Source organism: Physcomitrium patens, chromosome 7 (genome assembly GCF_059467195.1).
Source record: "Physcomitrium patens ecotype Gransden chromosome 7, ASM5946719v1, whole genome shotgun sequence".
Classification (NCBI taxonomy): domain Eukaryota; kingdom Viridiplantae; phylum Streptophyta; class Bryopsida; order Funariales; family Funariaceae; genus Physcomitrium; species Physcomitrium patens.
The window spans coordinates 18,072,386-18,093,327 of record NC_143416.1 but is presented as its reverse complement, the minus strand read 5'-3'; the positions used below and the strand labels follow the sequence as shown (position 1 = coordinate 18,093,327).

Genomic DNA, 20,942 nt, shown 5'->3' with positions numbered 1-20,942 from the left:
CGACCCGTCAAGGGATGAGCATGCCCCTGGTACCAAAAACTGATACCCGGATGATGAAGACGGGTATATAACAGGTTATAATCTGCGTGACGCCCATTTTTAAACACTGGGAAGATTTCCTTCTTGAGGGAGAGCCCTTCAAAACCATTGGTAGTTTCACTTTTTTAGTAAACAGGGTGCCTCAGCTATCCTTCGGGCCATTTATTGGCATGCTTAGTTTGTGTGGTGCTTTGCAGCAACTTGTTGGAATGCATTCTTGGGATCTCATACATTGGTGCGGTTTTGCTTATTATGTATGGACTACATTTTACTTTGTGTCAATTGTGGATTTGACCTCTTGCTGTGCTGAAGCGATGCAGCCGCAGACTATGTATTTCTAAGGAGACGGGGCAATGTAATTTATGATTGGGCTTATAACATGATTTGAGCATTTTAGTAGCTCGATTGCTGGAGATTTAGGAAAGAATTAGATAGCTATTGACATTCAATTGAGTTCTAATGTTCCATTCGTTCCTCAGCAGATCTAAAGCCTGAAGCGCAGGGGGGCTGGAAGATTAATTTTGACTTGAAGAGTTTCATGTGGTTTACCTCCCATGGATTTAGAGGAAGACCTTGTGCCACATTTTAGAGAGGATGCATGTGTCGCTATTCATGGAGTATGTTACAATCTGTGGACACTTTCCTCCATTCTGAGCTGATGGCATGTTAGCGGTGAAAAATGAAATTGAGACGTAGTTTTTTCAAACTTGTGCTAGTCCAGCCTCTCCAACCGGCTTCCTGCTTGTCAAAATTGCTCTAGCCGCAACTTCCGCAAAGATATTGCAAGATAACCGAAATATGTTACTTAGATTCTCTTTCTGCAGTTGATTGCAGATGCTCTATATAGGTGCTCGAGACAGAGCGATGCGACTCAAATTGCTGTGAGGATTTGGACATTGCCTCCCACTACGCTGTCTTTGTCTCCGATCTTTATATTCTCGGGTAATTTTATTCTACTTTGAAGATTTGCTTTGCAAGCTTGGAATATTTTCCATCGTGGACGCAATGCTCGTGCACGCATTTGGTGATTACTAATGCTGTCCATGCTGCATTCTGTGCAGTGGCCCATTCTGGACCCGGTATTAAGGCTTCTGAGTTTCGCAATTGTTTCCCTCAGTTTACCAAGTCATGCTATTCTACTCCATCCACTCAATGTGGTCTTCGATGGGGTGAGATAATTACTGTAGTTTTTTCGTCACCAGAAATCATCGCTTCACTCTTGTATCATAAAGACCTGTTTAGCAAGAGTACCTTTCTTTCTCAATTAATGTTGTGGACATGAATCCAAATTGGCGTCAAGTCCAGTATCAATTATGAAGAGAGCATACTCTGGTCCCTTTATTACTAACTGCAATTAAATCTGCTGCACAGGTGGTGTTGTGCGAATACTAACGGCAGGTATAACCTTTTCTATGCCTACAGCAGGGAATTGGCTTGAAAATTTTTGCAAATCAAAATCAATACCTCATTCCAGATCTCTTTGTAGTTCCTAGATGTGTGCAAGTTTAGAGAGTAAAAATCTGAGTATCATGCTTGCCGTTCGTTGAAACTCAGGCGAATAAGGTTGCTATACTGTAAACAGCGCTGAGCCAAGATGCATGAAACTCACATCCTCTGGACGTGATGACAGACACTGGAGAGAAATCTTTGTGTCATTACGAGATACTGGTGCGATCAGACAACGGATCTGAAATTGTTCAGCTTCCGCATGCAGAAGTTGACACGGAGTTTGTTAGGTTCGTTGACATGTTGAATTGCTTGTCTGATTTTTAGGCCTCAATCTTACTGTCTCTTTATTTCCATTTAAGATGATCTCTCACCTGGATGTATAACCTTTTTGCAGCGGAGTTGTGAGCGAGATAATTGTTACGGGCTGCGTTCATGAATTGGTCGATTTTGCTAGATCTATCTGCGATAAGGTAGCTTCACAAGCTTCCCATAGCATGTTGAGTCTGAGTATCAAGTTAACAGGAGTTGAGTGTGTTGCATGACGTTTTAAAACTAATTTCAGGTTTAATGAGTTGCTACGGCGACATTGTATCCTTTCTATTGATCAGACTGTGATGAGTCGTTGAATGACCGAGAAGGCATTGACTTATCCACTGGATTTTTTCAGACACCCATGCTTATGCTGAAGGTAGGACTGCTGCCACTTCCAACTTGTGAAACTTCCACGTCTGCAGCAAAATGCGTTAACATTAATTTTTGGAGCCAAGGTTCAAGTGCTCAGTGGAAAGCGCTCTGTGGATGTGCAGAACGTAACCCTTGACTTTTTCCTACAAAGCACATTTATAGATGACATTGGGCACCATGTGAAAGGACTTCGTATGTGTGATGGCAATACATCGTTGGAAATTTTTTCAGCAGAGGAGATGCTCTGCTTTGGAGCTATTCAGTATCTAAGTTGCTGTAGATGTGGATTTCCTGAAGGATCCCCTGCAGACCTGCGTTTTCGGTATCTTTTGCCTCTCCGTTAACTCTATTTATGGGAGTCTTTGAAATCATTAGTACCTCGAGTGATTTTTATATGTTGATGAGTCAAATTTGAGTCGAATGGTTCGATGGATAGGTTCTAAGAAGATTTCCAATCAACAGTAATTGGAAATGAATACTGTGGCTTCTGCAGAGAGACTGTGCAAGTTGGAGTAGGTCACGCTGGATCGACGGATGCAAAATGGAGACTTGACGCTTGCATTGCCCTCATTGATGTCACTATGGCTGATGAAATATTTGATACTATTGATTCTCGAACATCAGTGGTAAGATTATTCGCTGTCATGAAAATCTTTGTCGAGAATTTCTCTGGTCGCATGTAGCTGGGTGAACATCGTGAACGGTCCAAGAATCTTTGCATGAGATTTGGGACCTTTTCTCAGACCTGTCTCATTTATTCTTTTGTTTGATCAGACTTGGCGCTAAGATGCATAGATGTTATTTGTTACGGCGTAACGAAGACATTTTTTGCGTTTTCTGTCATGTTTATCAATCATGTTACAGTGAATTCATGCTGCTGAAACACAGGGTGTTTTGATCTAATTTTCCTCAATACTTAGGAGGTCCAGCCTCTCTATGATGTGACAACTGCTTCAATGACTCCTATTAATATGTCATGTGCATTAATCAAGTCCAACCAGATTGGGTATAATCATTACAGGTTATATACTTCGAAGATGGCTGCTACACACCGACTCCTGAATCAGTTCTTAAAGGCTTGGGCAGAGTGGAGTGGACCAAGTTTGGTCTGCAAGTCAAGGAATTTCAGGTAGCTGACTCAGGAGAAGCAATCATACAGTTCGATGAACCAAGAAGAATTTCAGCAATGTTTATGGTCTTGCACCTCCATCAGAATTTAGATATCCAATATTATAAGATCCTCATCTACCAATGCTCTAATTTATCCTCTCTTTGAAATGAGATGATGAATAGGACGATGTCATGTTTATTCCTCAGCAAATCTTCGAAGTGCTTAATGTTGTGAATGTTATAATCTTATTAATGATTTTTATTGCTTAGAAATCTTGAGCACAACCTTATAATCGTAATAACGGTTATTGGACCTTATCCTGGTTTGCATCTGTTATCTATTACTATTTTCTGTAATAGTTAGTTTTCCTTGACTCTGAGCTACGAATTTTACGAAGATCACACTCACCAGTCGGGGGAAGAATGGTGAAGGTTGCAGCGGAGGCCTGCATGAATGAACTGAAAGCCAAATACCCTGAGCATTTTCAGAGTGAAAATGCAACGCAAGTACATCTTCGTGATTCTGTTCATGGTCTTTTTGACAGGCAGACAAAGAGATTAGAATAGAATACAACTTAGAATATTTAATATGCGTATATTCCTCTGAAAAATGAATGAAATTCCAAGACTTGGTCCTGGTTTGCTGTTTCAACACCTTCGAGTCATTTCAGTTGTAGACGCTAAAGAATTTTTCTCAGGACGAGTATAGGTGAAATGCGCTTTAAGTACCATGTCAATTTACGTTCAAATTGCTGTCTTGTTTACTAATGGAATTTGTGTTCAAATACTAATGTTTCCTTCGGATTTGTTCAGATGCGGCGTATTGCGACTGATGTCGCTGAGTGCATCGCCAATATGATCACCTCATCCACAAATGACACATTTCGACAGGAATGTGCATCGATCCTGCAACTGCCAATCCATAGTTTGGATGAGGTCGAAAGTTTTATGCGTTCAAGGATGTTTGACATTATCCAGCAACATGATGGGTGCACGAAGCGAACTCGAACAGGAAAAACCATTGAGCACTTCACACTTGAACCTGAACTTACCGAAGCGGACGAGGGGTTCCTGTTCTACGACCATGAAGACCAAGAGTTTGTGTAATATTCTTGAAAACTCAGTTTTCTAACACCCCAAACTGTTGATTTAAAAACCTCCAGCTAATCAATGTCTGATAGTGATCCAATCATATAGCTACACAAACATAGAACCAGTGTCATTAACCTGTCCTTCATTGATAAGTTGCAAATTACGTTGACACTATTTGTAACTTTCGAAATTTGCAATCTTGGAAAGCTTCAAATAAATAAATAAAATAACAGTCTTCACATCTCACACCGACTGCATACACCTTGCACTAATCTATTAAAACAATATCTTCATCTATTCTTGGGGTTAAACATCGGTGTGATCCTGAAAAATAAGATCCTATACACGAAGTCCCAGATAAGGCCTATCACCTACTTTGGCATCTCCAATGAGATGGTTTTTAGAACACAATTGGCTTACTAACCCGTTTACTTGTGAAGTTTATCTTTGATCTTCGAGAAGACTCCTTCCCTCTTGAGGGCGTTCTGGTGCGGGCCGGGCTTCAAGTTCCCCTGCTCATCGGTAAGAGCGACAGTCTCTCCCGTGGGATTAGCGGGATGCGGCTGGTCGCCAGCAGGAGCTGACCCAGCTGCGGGATTCGTCTCCTCATGATGACCTTTAAAGACCTGTTTCAATTTGTCCGCCATCCCGTGATTCCTTCGCTTAGAGAAAAGCTTCAACCGGTTTCGTCTTCCCCTGGCTTCAAACAAGTCCACCCTCCAAGCCCAAAGCAATGCCCCTTGCGAAATTGAATTCAAGCAATTCTTCAGGCCTCACGAACCAGCGGCGTCGTCACCAACAAAGAGACTTTGAGTAAAGTTCCTCACTTCCAAACACTTAACAAAGTCGGTGTATTCGACAGAGCAGATGGGTTTACTAGAAAGGGACGACGGTGACGAACTTATAAATCGCAGCCGTGACAGATGGCCTTGTCTTCGGTGATTGCGGTGAGAGTAGGGAAATTGTGGAGGAAATTGTAGATACGTCGCAGGTGTCAATGTGACGCTTCTGCTCGAACCCAAAAGATCTCAAACTCCGAGACGCGACACAGGTGTCGTGGAAGTCTCAGTTGTATGCCAATTGGCATTGCAGCTGCTTCTGATTCTCATTTCATCAGGTCAGACTTTTCTCAATTCTCTGTATGTGTACATACATGTTTATTTGCTCTCCCCCAAGTGACCAATTTTGAAACAAAATCATCAAAACAATAATGCCTTTACGATAGTGATTTCTTTCATGTTAGTATGATTTCTAAGATTTTTTAATATGAGAAAATGTAGGATTTTAAAAAGATTATTCATATTTTTATCAACATTTTTTTAACACGCAATTGACAAAATGTATACTGTAAAAATTGGGATCAAGTATCAATTATGATTTAATTTTTTAAATAAATAAATAAATATAAATATAAATATATATATATATATATATATATATTACAAAAAAGGTATTTTTTTGATTCAAAATATATATTGCATATAACCAACATAAATCAAGTATAATATTGGAAAAAATTTAAAATTAAAACAGTTTTAATGTTTTTTAAAAATTATATTATTTATCAAAAATATCAATAAATATCTCTCAATACATGTATGCATAAAAACTCAAAATATTTCACCTTAGGCTTGTACAAATAAGCCTTTATTATCTAAGCCAAAAAAAAAAAAAAAATTAAAAGAGAATTTTTTATTAGATCATATATAAGATTAGAGAGCTTAAACACAGATTTGTGTTTGAGAGCTTATTATCTATGCAAATAGAGCAGGAAGGAAGTAGACCAATTGCTCAAACCATTCCCTATTTGGATGTTGTTATGGCTTTCATTCATAAGTCTCTCTCTTCTTTCTTCACTTAATATAAGTTTAAAAAGTGTTGTATTAAAATAATAAGATATAGTATCATAGGATTAGTTCAAACTATCACATTATTAAAATTTTATTTTATGATAATCTTTGGTATAATTAAAGTTATTTTAAAATTTTAAATATTAGTTTTATTTTTAATTTTTTTCTCACATCTTTTTATTGCATGTCTAAATCTATTTATGATAATGAATCATTATTTAAATTATATATTTTTATTTTTCAAAAATATTGTACTGAATAAATTTAAACAAGGTTGTAATAATTCTTATCTATATATATATATATATATATATAGATAAAGTTAAAAGAATTTTTTATAATAAAAAATTATTTGTTAATAGTTTTATTTGATTTTTTTTACAACATATATGATAAATATTGTATTAACATGTTTGCATGTTTTTTCTCCATTGAATTTATGAAGTCATTGTTTTGAGTAGATAAATCTTTATTAGTCTTATTAATAAAAATAATTAGTAATATACTATAAATTATAAATATTTTATTTATCTTAGATTTTTGATATAATTTCTGATTTTAAAATTATATATATATATATATATATATATATATATATATATATATATATATATATATATATATATATACTTGTATATGTGAGTATAAATTTATAGATTTATTTTTCTATCTTATTTATTTTTAAATATTTTATAAAATTATTTCATCAATAATTAAAAAATTTAATTCAAATTATTTATAAATATTGGACAGCATAATAAAAAGGAGTAAAGAAAAAAATTGTAGTATTTAATTTATTGTAACTTCTTTTAAGAAGATGTATAATTAATTACAATATCTTTTTAAATTAGATTTTTAAAAATTATAATAATAAAGATTAAAAAAATCTTATATAGAAGTATTTACATTTTTTTATTTAAAAGAAGCGTTTATAGATAAAATATTTTTATATTTTATTTTTTAGGAGATGTTTTTATAAAGATTATTTATGTTTTATTTTTTTAATGCATGTAAAAATCGTAAAAAAATTATAATATTAAAAAATAAATAGAATATTAAAAAGAAATTAATGCTAAAACTTTGGTAGCATAGGTGCCGAGTTCAATTGAAACATTGATTTATAATGTTTGTCAAGCATACAATCTATACAAACTAGAGGTGAAGACTTTATTAGGAACATATTAGTTACAAGCTAAATCATTTATATGGTACTCAAAGCATAGATATTATCATGGACATATATAATTACTTAAATAAGAAGTGTTAGGTAAAAATAAATAAAGGTAGATTTGATAATTTCTTATTCAAAAGCTTTATAGAAGCTTCATAAATGTGAATTTGATTTTAGACATATTTATAGTTGATTGATAGATTGAAAATTTGGCAAACAAGTTAATAATGTGTTGCAGATGTTGGTGGCTTGTGATACAAGTTTGTTATGTGGCATGCATGTAGAAAACTTGTCTTACAAGTTAGATACATGTCTCATAGGCTGGACATGTGTAAGAGGTCATATAAAACATTATCTTATAGCTTTTAGTTAAATAGTATATATGGAAGCAAGAATGAAACCTTCTTCACTCTTGGCAATACTTTTTTTATTCTTAGTCTTATTGTAAGAGTCTCAAGTCTTCTTGTCTTTTGTAATAGTCATTCTAATTTTAATACTATACTACTTTTGAGTGGATATCTATTCTTTTTTAATGACATAAAAGTATATTGAGGATTTTATTATTTGTAATTTATATCCTTGAAAGTTTGACAAAAGTTCTAATTCATTCTTTTTATTTTGTTTTTAGAAGTGAATCGATTATTTGATTCTTTAGTTTTGTTTTAAAGGTTGTAGACTACCTACTTTTAAACTAATACTTTCTATCTTCAAACATGATTTTTTTCTTAAAAAAATAAATTGTTTCTATTTATAGAAAATTTTACTTAATATAAAAGGTTAAAAATTATTCTCTTTGAATTTAACTTTTGAATTTGTTTAAATTTTTTATTAAAGAAATGGAAGAAAAACCTAAGGATCTTACACTTGTCAGAAGTGAGAATAGATTTGTAACTATTATAAAGCTTCATGAATTTGTCAATATTCTTAAGATAGAAATGAAATAAAAAATAATATAGACATGTATAAGAAAGAATTAAGAATAGATTTTAATAAAATCTACTTCAAGAAGCTGAGAATTGATGTCCAAAGAAGACAAGTTGTCAACTAGACTTGAAATCACACTCTAAGATACAAAACCATGCACCTATAGTGACTTTAGGATTCTTTGGTAGATCAGAGAGTAGGATTTGAGAGCAAACTTAAGAAAAAAAAATTTGAGCATTGATTTTCTATCAATTGAATCAATAATAAGTTTTTCAAAGATTTTCAAAATTAAAAGTGATCTTGGTTGGTTTAGATTTTGAGAAATAAAAATATGTTTACAAATTTGTAGATTTCTTGAGTTTTGTGACATGTGTATAGGTGAATTTTTTGTAAATTATTGTTGTGTTTGTTATTAATGTGTGTAAATTTTTTGAGATCAATCAAATAATTAGATCAAAATGTGTGAAGGATTTTATGGCTTTGATGTCTCAGAAATTAGAGTTTGAGGGTTAATGAGTATTTTCATGATCTTTAGTCATCTGTCAATTGGATTGAAGTAAAATTTTATTATATAGATACTACACTTAATTTTCAATATTTTAAGTGAAATTTGGAAGCAATTCAATGATTCAAGAAGGAGATATTGGCACTAGAAGTTCAACATTCAAATAGGAGTAGGAAGCTGCTTAATATCCAATTGAATTATCTTGCATTTCACTCAATTAGTAAGTGCAATTGATTTCATCTTTCATTTTCTTGTTTCTAACTAAAAAATTAAGAAGTGTGAAAATTTAGAATTGATATCAATAGTTTGATTTTTACTTGTTGAGGCTCTATTTGCCACAGGGTTTGTTAAGGATTTGTTTAAGGTCTAGGATTTGATTAAGATTTGGTTTTGAATTTGGTATAGGACTTGCTTAGGATTTGGTTTAGAACTTGTCTAGGATTTATCTAGGATTTAAGATTTTATTAGAATTTTATTAAGATTTGATTTAAGATTTGATTAAGGTTCAATTAAAGTTTTAATTAGGATTTGATTTAAGATTTGATTAAGATTCAATTAGGATTTAAATTAAGATTATATTAAGGATTCTATTTTTAATATTTATTTAAAATTATTTATTAAATTTTTAAAGATTTTTATTTTTAGTATTTTTAAAAAGATTATTATTATTTATTTAAAGGTTTATTTTTATATTTCTTTAAGATTTTTATTTTTCTTAAGATTAATTTGGAACTTCTTTGTATTTCTTTTTTTAACTTCTTTTAAATTTACTTTGAATTAGTCAAAGTTCAATCAAGATTATGAAGGTTTATTTAAAATTATTTAAGATTCTATTAGATTTGGTAGAATTGTTTTTATATTTCTACTTATCTTTTACAACTAGGTGCCTGGTACATTCTTATATAAGAACACATGTAATAGAATAACATGAGTCATGCAGATAACTTATTAATCAAGTTTTTAGCCTATGAATTAACTATAAATATGTGTAAAGTCAAAGTAGCATCTATATAACTTCTAAGAAGCTTTTTTATAAGATATTATGAAATTAATCTATTTTTACCTACTTCTACTTAATCATATAGTTAATTATTGAAATAAATATGTATATCTACAACATTAACTTCTATTTTGAATATGAGTTCTATAAGGAGCAATCATCATATAATATTAGGTTAGAGAGAATTTGCCTTAAGAAAGCGTTGGGCTTCTAGCTATTACTAATTTTTCAACCAAGCTTCAAGATTAAAATAAAAAATACCAATTTTATATATAAAATTCTCTCTATAAGAGCAATCACATCAATACATAAGCCCTAAATACCAAAGATCACCAAAAATGTGATAAACATATTATAAAACCTTGTATATCCTTAAAGTGATTTTTTTCCAAACTTCAATAACTCATATCTCACAATTGGACCCTCCAAACAAACCAAAATTTTATGTGAAATACTAATATACTTTTAACATTGTGATATCAAATAAATTATTTCTACTTCTAATAAAATAGTGAGATATAATGTATTTGATATCACAATCTTGGAATAAATCTTGGAATCTCTTCCAAGATTGTGATAACAAATATATTATATCTCACCATTTTTTCAAAGAACAATATGTCATTCTTAAAGATCTTCATGTTAATTATGTCATCTTAAAGATTGTAACAATTACAATTTCACATCCAACAACTCAACAAATAATAGATCTTGAATTGAATCTACTTGTTATTAATTCTTAAACTTCTTAATACCAAAAATATAAAAAAGCTAAAAACAAGGATAGAAGGTAGAATGCTATCTTTTCTATATATATATATATATATATATATATATATATATATATATATATTTATAGCAAATATTTGCTATTCTTCATCTTAATTTTGATGGATGTTGTTGATAAAAAGCATCAACCTTCTTTACTATATTTACACGATTCTTTATTGGCTCTCATGTATATTTATTAATATTATATCTATACCAATGAACAAGATATTTCAATCTATTTCGGTGTTGCTTTCAATCTAAGACTTCTTCCACCTCAAATTCTTAATCACTATCCACTTCTTTAAGAAGAAGTGGCATTTATTTTCTTTCTAAGATATTCATTGTCTTATATGGCTTAAAAAGAGATATGTAGAATATAAGATAGATATTCATAGACTTCAATAGATGTAATTGCTAAACAAAAGAATTAATTTATTAACAAATAAAAAAAACGTCAAAGTCTATGATAGTCCAATTTGTTATAAAGACAAGTAGTCTTAATATTACAATGAAATAATAATACCTTCTCATCGATGTTGAATTGTGATTATTCCATATAATAGGCATTTACATTGAAATTTTATTATTTTTTAGCTTCTTTTAATTGCACCTTTATTATTGCATATAACTTTGATAAATAATTTGCCAAATCTTTTGTCATATGATTATCAACTTGATATAAATTGAGTCTCCATAATTGATATAATATCTTGAGGCAATCCATGATAGCAAGAGATATTGTTAAGAAAAATCTTAGTCTTTTCTTCACTTGAGATAGATTTTGTACATAGTATAAAATATGCCATCTTGATAAAATAATCTACTATTACAAATATAAAATTATACAAACTTGAGGCCAAAAGATCCATGATAAAATCTATAGAAGTAAAAGAATATGGTTGTTTTAGAATAAGTAATGGCTAAAAAAGTCCATAAGATTGATAACAAGGAGTTTTTTATCTTGAAAAAATATTACATGATTGTACAAAGTTTTTAACTGCCTTCTATATTTAAGACCACCAAAAATCTCTTAGTATTAATTCCAAGGTCTTATTGTATCTAAAATGTCAGATTGTTGGAAAGTCATGATAAGTTTGAAGAATATATAATCGTGCTTTGCCATCTAGAATATATAATCATCTCTTAAAATAGAATAGATTATTTTTGAACTTAAACTTGAATTTGGAAGTATTATAAGATTTAGAAGAATTATTCTTGATATCATGAATAAGAGGATTAAAGAACATACTTGATTGAATTTACTTAACAAAGATTGAATCAATAATGAATGTTGATTTTAATACTTAAAGATGAAAATGCTCTAGCTTCAAAAGAATCATTCTTTTTTTATCAAAATTTGTGTCTCCTTCTTTTGATATAAAAAAAGAACGTCTAAAAAGAACATTTATCAAACCTTCTTATTTTTCAGATCAATAAGTCATCTTTAAATCAAATCTTGATAAAGACATACTCCAATAGATTTGGTGATGATTCAAACCATATCTTAATATGAAATACTTAAGGTTCTTGTGATATGTATACATGGTGACTAGACTCAAGGCACCTTCTAGATAATGATGTCATTTTTGAAATGAATCTACAATTATAAAAAGCTCTTTATCATGGATCTCATAATTAATCTCAACTACTAAAAATTTCTTGGAATGAAATGCTACAAGGTAGAACTTGTCATCTATTCTTATTTGTAATAAAATAACACTTGTAGCAAAGTTTGATGCATTTGTTTCTATGAAGAATACCTTGAAAAAATCAAAGCGATATACAAATTGATATAGAAATAAATGATGTCTTCAAGGCTTCAAAAGATGCTTCAGTTTCTTTTCTCCTTTCAAGTTTATCTTTACATATTAAACATGTAGGAGAGGCTATAACTTGAAAATAATTCTTGATGAAGATCTTATAATAGTTGGTAAATTTCAAAAAGTATTATATATCTTTAACTATTCTTAGAATCTTTTAACTTATGATAGTCTAGATCTTTTTTAGATCCATCATTAGATCTTTATTGGAAATGATATATCCTAGGAAGTCATTTGAATAGTATAAAATATACACTTTTCCATCTTAGCATATAATTGTATATCTTTAAATTTTTGTAACATATAACAAATATGAAGTTCATATTCTTCTATATTCTTAGAGTATATTAGAATATTATTTAAATAATAGACAACAAAATTATTAAGAAATTCATAAAAAATGTCATTCATAAGATATTGAAAAGTAATTGGTATGTTTGTGAGTCTAAAAAGTATGATGTTATATTCAAAATGTTCTTACTTAGTTTAAAAAATAGTCTTCCATTTATCTCCTTCTTTGATGCATACGAGGTTGTATGCTCTTCATAAATCTATTTTTGTATAGATCTTTGTTTGATTGAATTGATCAAAAAGGCTTAAAATCAGAGATAAAGAATACCTATTCTTGATGGTAATCTTATTAAATCATTGATAGTTTACATACATCCATAGAGATCTATCATTTTTCTTCATAAATAAGATAGAAGCTTCTATTGGAGATTTTGAATGGCACATGAAGTTTTTAGTAAAGTTCTCATTAATGTATTTCTGTACTATAGCGAACTCATTTTATAATAAGTTGTAGATTGATCCAAATTGTGGTTGAACTCCTTCTTATAGATCAATTGAATAATCATAAGATCAATGCTTTGGAAGAATATTTGTATATTTATTTTTCAAGAATGTCCTAGAAATTGTAATACTAGCTAGAAATACCATTTGACGTCTTTCTACTATCAGAAATGGATGTGGCATATATAACAAAAGATAACCTTTCTTTTATTACATGTATAAAATCTTACACACCCATTAATAAGGATTTGGATGTACTAGACTTATATATTTCTATTTGACCAAGAAGATTTTAGATTAAACTACTAAAAAAATCAAGGCTACAAGAAATACAATCTATTTAAGAGTTATATTTTTTTAACCACAATAATCCTAAAATAACTAGATTGAAAAGAAATCTTATTATATTAAATAATAGTATATTATTATGATCTTTAATTATTACATCTAAAGAAATAGCTTCATGGATAACATCTCTAGAAGAAAATAAACAACCATCTATGACTTCTACATATATAGATTTTTTTTTTTGATTAAATATATATTTTTTTTTTTGACAAAGTCTTTGTTTATAAAACAAGCTCAAGCTCCTAAATCTAATAATATAAAGACTTTTTGATTTTTAGGTTCTAAATATATATTTATTATAAAGCAAGATGAACTATCTAAAGAGAGAATAGAACCTTTATTAGATATTATATATGATTCTAATTGCACAATTTCTATTATAATTAAAAAAAACCTATTTTTTAATATATTATCTTTTTGGCAATCATGCTTCTCATTTTGTGATTCTGTTGCTTCTTTGGATAATATTAAATAGTGTGCTTAGCTTTTCGATAATATAAACATAATTCTTCTCAACAACATTGATTCTTTTCCTATTCCGTGGGGGATTTAAAACATGCCATATTAATTTGCATTGATTTTGGCTTTCATGAATAAGTTTTTGAAAACTTTGAAGCTGCCATCATTACTTGACTTGTTCCTCTTAAGCCAAGTTTTTGTTCTTCACGCCTTTCAAATAATTTATTATTTCATGCAATGGCTTAAACAATAAATTATTCCAAAGATTTTACTTTTGACATTGTCAATAACATATCTTTGGTATTATCTTTTAATCTATATTGAAATTGATTAATAAAGACTTTGTCATTCTAGTCTATGCTGCAAGCCAAGTTTTTGAATTCACCAATACAAGTAGTGGCTAATTATAATTATTGTTGTAAAGATAAGAGTTTAATCTTTGTTACTCTTTTTTATCACTTTTTCTAAATATGGCAATAAATACTTTTAAAAATAAATTCAAATCATAAAGAAGTAGTGAATCTTTTTTTTTTATCAAAGATACAAATCAAGAGAAATCACTTCTAGATAAAAATACGCCTACAAACACAACTTAAGTAAATCCGTAAGGATATTAGAAGGGATACAATCTTAGATAGAGCTTGACTTGTAGAAATCCTTGAAATTTTGATCTTCTTCCATCAAACTTCTCGAATATACTAATTCTTATCCCTATCATACTTGTAGAAGCAAAACTTCTTGGATTTGGTTGTAAAGTCAATCTACTTACTTCTTTCAATTATATAATTTCTTGACTTAAACTTTGAACTTCTTATACAGGTATAATATTAGTATTTCTATAATTGATACTAATAATGCATAAATTTTTTATCCTATGAATGTTGACAAATTCATAAAGATCTACAATAGTTGCAAATCTATTTTTACTTTCACCAAGTGTAGTATATATGATTTTTCTTTCTATTTCAAAATATTTAATAAATCCACAAGTCAAATTAGAGTATGATAATTTCCAACCTTTAATATCAAATCAAAATTTCTACAAAGAAAGATAATTCACTTTTTTTTATAAAAAAAAATAGAATTAAAAAATTATATAGTTTGTTTAAAAATGAATAATCTATAACCTTCAAAATATAATAATAGAAGTAGGATAATTTACTCTCTTTTAAAAAAAGATAAAAAAAATAACTTAACACTCTTACCAAATTCTTAAGGATATAAATCTTAAAGAAAGAAAATCTCAATATATCCTTAGGTCATTTGAAAAGACTAAAAAAACAATCAAAGATGGTAATATATTGAACTAGAATGGCTTTTGTCAAAGACAAGAAGACTAGAAAGTCTTGAAATAAGACTAAGGACTGAAAAGGCATTGACAAGTGTAAAAAAGGCTTCATTCTCATCTCTATATATACTCTCTAAATAGGAACTACATAGCAATATTTTATAGAGCCTCCAACAAATGTTGACTTTGCTAGATATATAACTTAATTTGCAAGATAAGTTATCTATATGTATGCCATATAGTTAACTTGTTCCATAAGCTATTTATACATGTGTTACTTGGCTAACTTGTTGACCAAGTTTTTAGCATGTCAATTAACTACAAACTTATGTAACATTAAAGCAGTGGCTATAAAGCTTCTAAAAAGCTCCTTTATAAGATATTATGAAATTAATCTACTTTTATCTACTTCTACATAATTATATAGATAATTATTGGAGTAAATATATATATCCCTCACTTCAAGCATTTGGTTATGGAAGATAAAATGAACTTTGCAATAAGAATATTCTAATAATTCTAATAGAATCCTAAATAAATTCTAATTAAATTGTAATAATTCTAATAAATTTTTAATCAAACCTTAAAAAAAATTTAAAGAATTTTCAAAAGAAGCATAAAAAAATCACAAATTAAACTTAAAAAATTTAAAAATAATAAAAAATATCCTAAAAAGAGATCAAAGAAATCTTTAAAAAGTATTAAAATTAAAAATCTTAAATAAACCTTAATCAAACTTCAATGTAATTTTCAATAAATATTAATAAAATCTTAAATCAATCCTAATCAAATCCTAAATAAATCCTAAACAAATCCGAACCAAATTTTAGATCAAATCCTATTGAAATCATAAATCAACCTAATCAAATTCTAAATAAATTTTAATAAATTTTTAAATCCTAATTAAATCCTAGATTAAATCTTAATAAATCCTAAATAAATCTTAACCAAATCTAAGACCAAATCCTATTAAAGTCTTAATCAAACCTTAATGAAATCCTAAATTCTAACCAAATCCTCAATAAAACTTGAATAACTCCAAGAAATCCTAAAAAAAATCTTAATCAATTACTATATCTATTTTAAAACCTCAACAAATATTATTTGAATTATTGATCTTAACTAAAATTCTATTTATACCTCAATCTTCAAGCAATATACTAGCATAAAAAATTTAAGAAAAATCTAATTAACTAATAGAAAAAAAAAAAAAAAACTCCTAAAACCTCTTAATTATTGATTGCCATCCTTTTCTAATTTGAATGTTGATTTTTCAACAATGATTTCTTTATACTAAACTATTCAAATATTTTATAAATTTGTTGAAATATAGGTATTTAATTCTATTTTTTGCTACTCAATTTTTTCTTCAATTAAATTAGTCAATGTTTCAAGATCGTGAAAACCCTCACTAATCCTAAATTTCAAATATTTGAGACCATAACCTACAAAAACTCTCATAATCTTCAATCTAATTGCATAATTGATATCAAATTTTTTCCATATATTTACAACAAGCATAATGATAAAATTAAATATTTTTATCTATAAATATGCTATAATATTCATAAAATCATGAAATTTAATAACTTCTATTTTTTAAAAAAAATCCAAATCCATTGAATACACCTCTAATTTAAAAAAGCTTTCAAAACCTCAATATATCTTTAAATCATATAAAATAAACTCTCAAAAATACTTTCACAAGTTTTCTTTCAAATCCTATTCTTTGATGAACTAAAGAACTCCAAAGTTGCCATAGGTATATAATTTTGTGCTTCAAGTTTTGATTTTGATCTTGATTCACAATTGATCTTTTCCGAGTATCAATTTTTGTTATTTTAGGGTAATTTTTGCTAAAATCTATTCTTAACTATCTCTTAAAGATATTTGTATTAGTTATTAATATTATTTATTTTTATTTGGTTAAGTTATGTTCCTATAAAATAAGTAGAAGTTTCTACTAAAAAAAAAGCCAGCATTGGTATTTATTAGTTTTTACTACTTCTTTGTCTGTCATCTGTATTTCTAAGATAATTTGATAAAATATTTTCATTTAAGCTCTTCTGTAATAAAAATTTTCCTTTTTTCTTACATATAATAGTCATGTTACTATGCAACATCAACCTTCTTTGAACTTATACATCATCTGGTATGTACTAATGGTTCTTTAATATGCTAATGTATAATGCTCTTCATATTGGTGAAATTCTTTGTCTTCAATGTATTCCTTTAGTGCCATTTTAATATCACTTAATAGATTTTGTTCATCATTAAAATATATGCATATACTTCTTTGTCTAAATAATTTGATCTGCTTGCTATAGGTGTCTCCAATTTTTTTCCATCAAATTCTTGTAATAAATATGTACCATTTTCATAGACTTCTATCACAACATATGGTCTAAATCAACATCCCAAAAACTTTTTTAATATACTATGTTGGTTATTTAAACTATTATCATAAACTAAGATCCAATCATATTCCTCAAATCTTTTTTTATTCTTTTTCCTTGCTTCTTTCAACCTCTCTATTATTACTTCAATATCCTTAAGTCTTCTTTCCAATTACTAAATCCTTAATGCTAAAAGCTCCTCTCTATTAAGATCATCTTTTCAAGGAAATATTCTCCATATAGGTATTATTTCTTCTATTGGCATAGCTAACTTTTGTTCATATATTAACTCATTACTTTTTAGTTTTACATTAACATGGTTTTTATCTTTTTTTGAATAATATGACTTAATATTAGATAATTTAGAAGCTTTCCTCGTACAGTTTTGATTTGTATATGAAGAATATGATGTAATTTATATTGCAATAAATAAGATCCATATTTTATGACAAAAAAATCAATCTATAACATTGAATGCTTCACAATTTAAATAACTTGTAATTGATATTAAATAGAATAATACTACACTCATTGGCCAATTTTTTTATAGATTATAATATGAAGTAAAAAAAATTAATTCTTAGTTTAATTGATCTTTAAACATTCAATTAAGTAATTGAATTTGTTATAAAGTGTGACAATTAAATCTTTAAACTTTAGTTGGAGAATTGCATAAGTTGGCCTTAATATTATTACAATTTAATGGCAATATCAATATCTTCACAATACATATATTTGGAAATAGAAGATATGCAAATTGATGCAATACATTTCAAATTTCTTACTGAGCAAGAAAAGACTTATCATTGTAAAAAATGATTATACTTATATTATAGAGAATTAAATCACATTGCCCAATATTATCCAAAGAAATGTTACAATCATAAAATGAGAAGTATTACTATCAAAAAAGATAGTATGTCAAAGAAAAACTTTGTCCAATTAGAATATAGATTGTGCGGCTAGAACCTTACACAACACCTAATAAAAGTCCTATTCTTTCTCCAAAATATTTTTCTTGTTTTATAATAGATGTTAATTTAGGTCCTAAACATCACAAAGCCTTTGCCTTATTAAACTCAGGAGCGTCAACTTATTTTTTAGATGAAGAATTTGTTAAAAGATATAATATACTTTTAGTAAAGAAAATAAAATATATTCATGTAGAAGTCATAGATGGTTGTCTATTGTCTTCTAGAAACATTATTCATAAAAAAATTCCTTTAAAAGTAGTAATTAATGGTCATAGTAGCTTTGTAGTATTTAATATCATTAAATCTTCTTTAATTAAATTATTTTAGATTTTTTATGGTTAAAAAAGTATAATCTTTGAATAGATTGGATTTCTTTTAGTCTTGAATTTTTTGAAAGTGTAATTAAGTGTGTAGCTAATCAAGTAGAAATTTATAAGTTTAGTACAACTAAACTTATATGTGTAAATGCAAGAACTTTCTTCCATGCTGTAAAAGAAAATTCACCTTGTGACATTTATGCCACATCTATTTTTAATAGTAGAAAGACTTTAAATGGCAATCCTAGCCAATATCAAGATTTTCAAGATGCATTTGAAAAGAAGAATACAAATATTTTTTTAGAACATTGTCCCTATGATTGTTTAGTTGACTTTTAAAAAAGAGTTCAATTGCCATATGGACCAATTTATAGTTTATCACAAAATGAGTTAACTAAATTCAAAGAATTTATTAGAGAAAATCTGGCCTAGAACTTCATATGCCATTCCAAATTTTCAAAAAGAGCTTCATATTTATTTGTGAAGAAAAAAGATGGATCATTACAGATGTGTGTCAATTATCAAAGATTCAACAAAATCACCATCAAAAATAAGTATCTATTACTTTTGATATTTGGACTTTTTTATCAGTTGAATCAAGCTATGATTTATATAAAAATAGATCTATAAAGGGCATACAATTTGATATGTATCAAAGAAAGAGATGAATAAAAGACTGCATTTCAAATCAAGTAGGAAATTTTGAATAAAATATCATGCCTTTTGAACTTATAAATGCACCAGTAGTTTTTCAATACCTAATGAATAATATCTTTTGAGAATTTTTGGATGATTTTATTATCTATTATCTAGATAACATCTTAATATATTCTAAGAATACAAAAGAATATGAACTTTATATTTTTTATATATTAAAAAAACTAAGGATGCAAGACTCTATGCCAAGATAGAAAAGTATACATTTTATACTATTTAAATCAATTTCTTAAGATACATCATTTCAAATGATGGATTTATGATAGATCCTAAGAAAGTTCAAAATATTATGCATTGAAAGATCTCAAAAATAATAAGAGATGTTTAATACTATTTGGAATTTTCTAACTATTATTGAATCTTCATCAAGGATTTTTTTTAAGTTGTAGATTTACTTTCACATTTGATTTGTAAAGATAAAATTCAATAGAATCAAGAAGCAGAACTAGTATTTGAAGCTTTAAAGATAGCCTTTATTTTTGCACCATTCTTATATTGTATTAACTTATTCAAGACAATTTTATAGAAATAAATGCATCAAACTTTACTTTGGATGTCATATTATCATAAATAGGAATAGATGATAAATTTCATTTGATTGTTTTTTATTCAAAAAAAATTTCAATAGCCAAGATCAATAATAAGATCTATGACAAAGAACTTCTTGCAATCATAGATTTTTTTCAAGAATAATGCTATTATTTAAAAGATGTTCTCAATCTAATTATTATGTATATAATATCATATTATGTGAAGTCTTGCTTGAGAATGCACCAAGTACCTCACTGTGAAAGATAGAAGGAAAATTATAACAACAAGATCTAAAGTCCGCTTAGGTGTTGATGAGCCTCCTATTCCAATATGAATGTTGAACTTTTAGCACCAATGTTTGTCATTTGAACCATTGATTATAAATCAAGTCTAGTCTTTCTATAAAAAACTTTAACTTCAATCCAATTGATAAACTACTAAAGATCTTAAAAATACTCACTAATACTTAAACTTCAATTTTTGAGACCTCAATCCGTAAAATCTTTCACACACTTTGATCTAACCATTGTTGTATTATAACACAATTATATAAAAAAAATATAATTAGAAATAAAATTTTAATTAATATCTAATTATTTTGCTTCAATAATAATTCAAGTTATTTAAACATGGCTTTTAAAAAAGCCTCTTAGTTTATTTTCTTGTCTTAATAGTTAATAGGTTAAAGGTTGGTTAGTAATTTTA

General features: G+C 28.2%; 1 protein-coding gene across 4 annotated transcripts; it reads left to right on the top strand.

The window, feature by feature from the left end:
- Window positions 1-88: 88 nt before the first annotated feature.
- LOC112285144 (type 2 DNA topoisomerase 6 subunit B-like) lies at window positions 89-4,618 on the top strand. Of its 4 annotated transcripts, none has more exons than XM_024525715.3 (13): window positions 89-274; window positions 522-656; window positions 864-981; window positions 1,101-1,208; window positions 1,411-1,437; window positions 1,670-1,775; window positions 1,883-1,958; window positions 2,156-2,176; window positions 2,295-2,494; window positions 2,666-2,798; window positions 3,194-3,392; window positions 3,668-3,789; window positions 4,096-4,618. In XM_024525715.3, exons 2-13 carry the CDS (start codon window positions 594-596, stop codon window positions 4,387-4,389), a joined length of 1,467 nt encoding a protein of 488 aa, XP_024381483.1. In that variant the 5' UTR covers window positions 89-274; window positions 522-593; the 3' UTR covers window positions 4,390-4,618. The 4 variants fall into 4 exon arrangements, with proteins under 4 accessions (XP_024381483.1, XP_024381484.1, XP_090108347.1 ...); XM_024525716.3 differs by having other exon boundaries at window positions 89-293; XM_090252221.1 differs by lacking the exon at window positions 2,156-2,176.
- The last annotated feature ends 16,324 nt before the right edge of the window (window positions 4,619-20,942 follow it).

Bases quoted from the DNA above. Each gene is read 5' to 3' on its own strand.
- LOC112285144 (XM_024525715.3), top strand. From the start codon at position 594: ATGGATTTAGAGGAAGACCTTGTGCCACATTTTAGAGAGGATGCATGT. The intron at 1,959-2,155 runs GTAGCTTCACAA...GGATTTTTTCAG, and splicing joins CTAGATCTATCTGCGATAAG to ACACCCATGCTTATGCTGAA. The intron at 3,790-4,095 runs GTACATCTTCGT...GGATTTGTTCAG, and splicing joins AGAGTGAAAATGCAACGCAA to ATGCGGCGTATTGCGACTGA.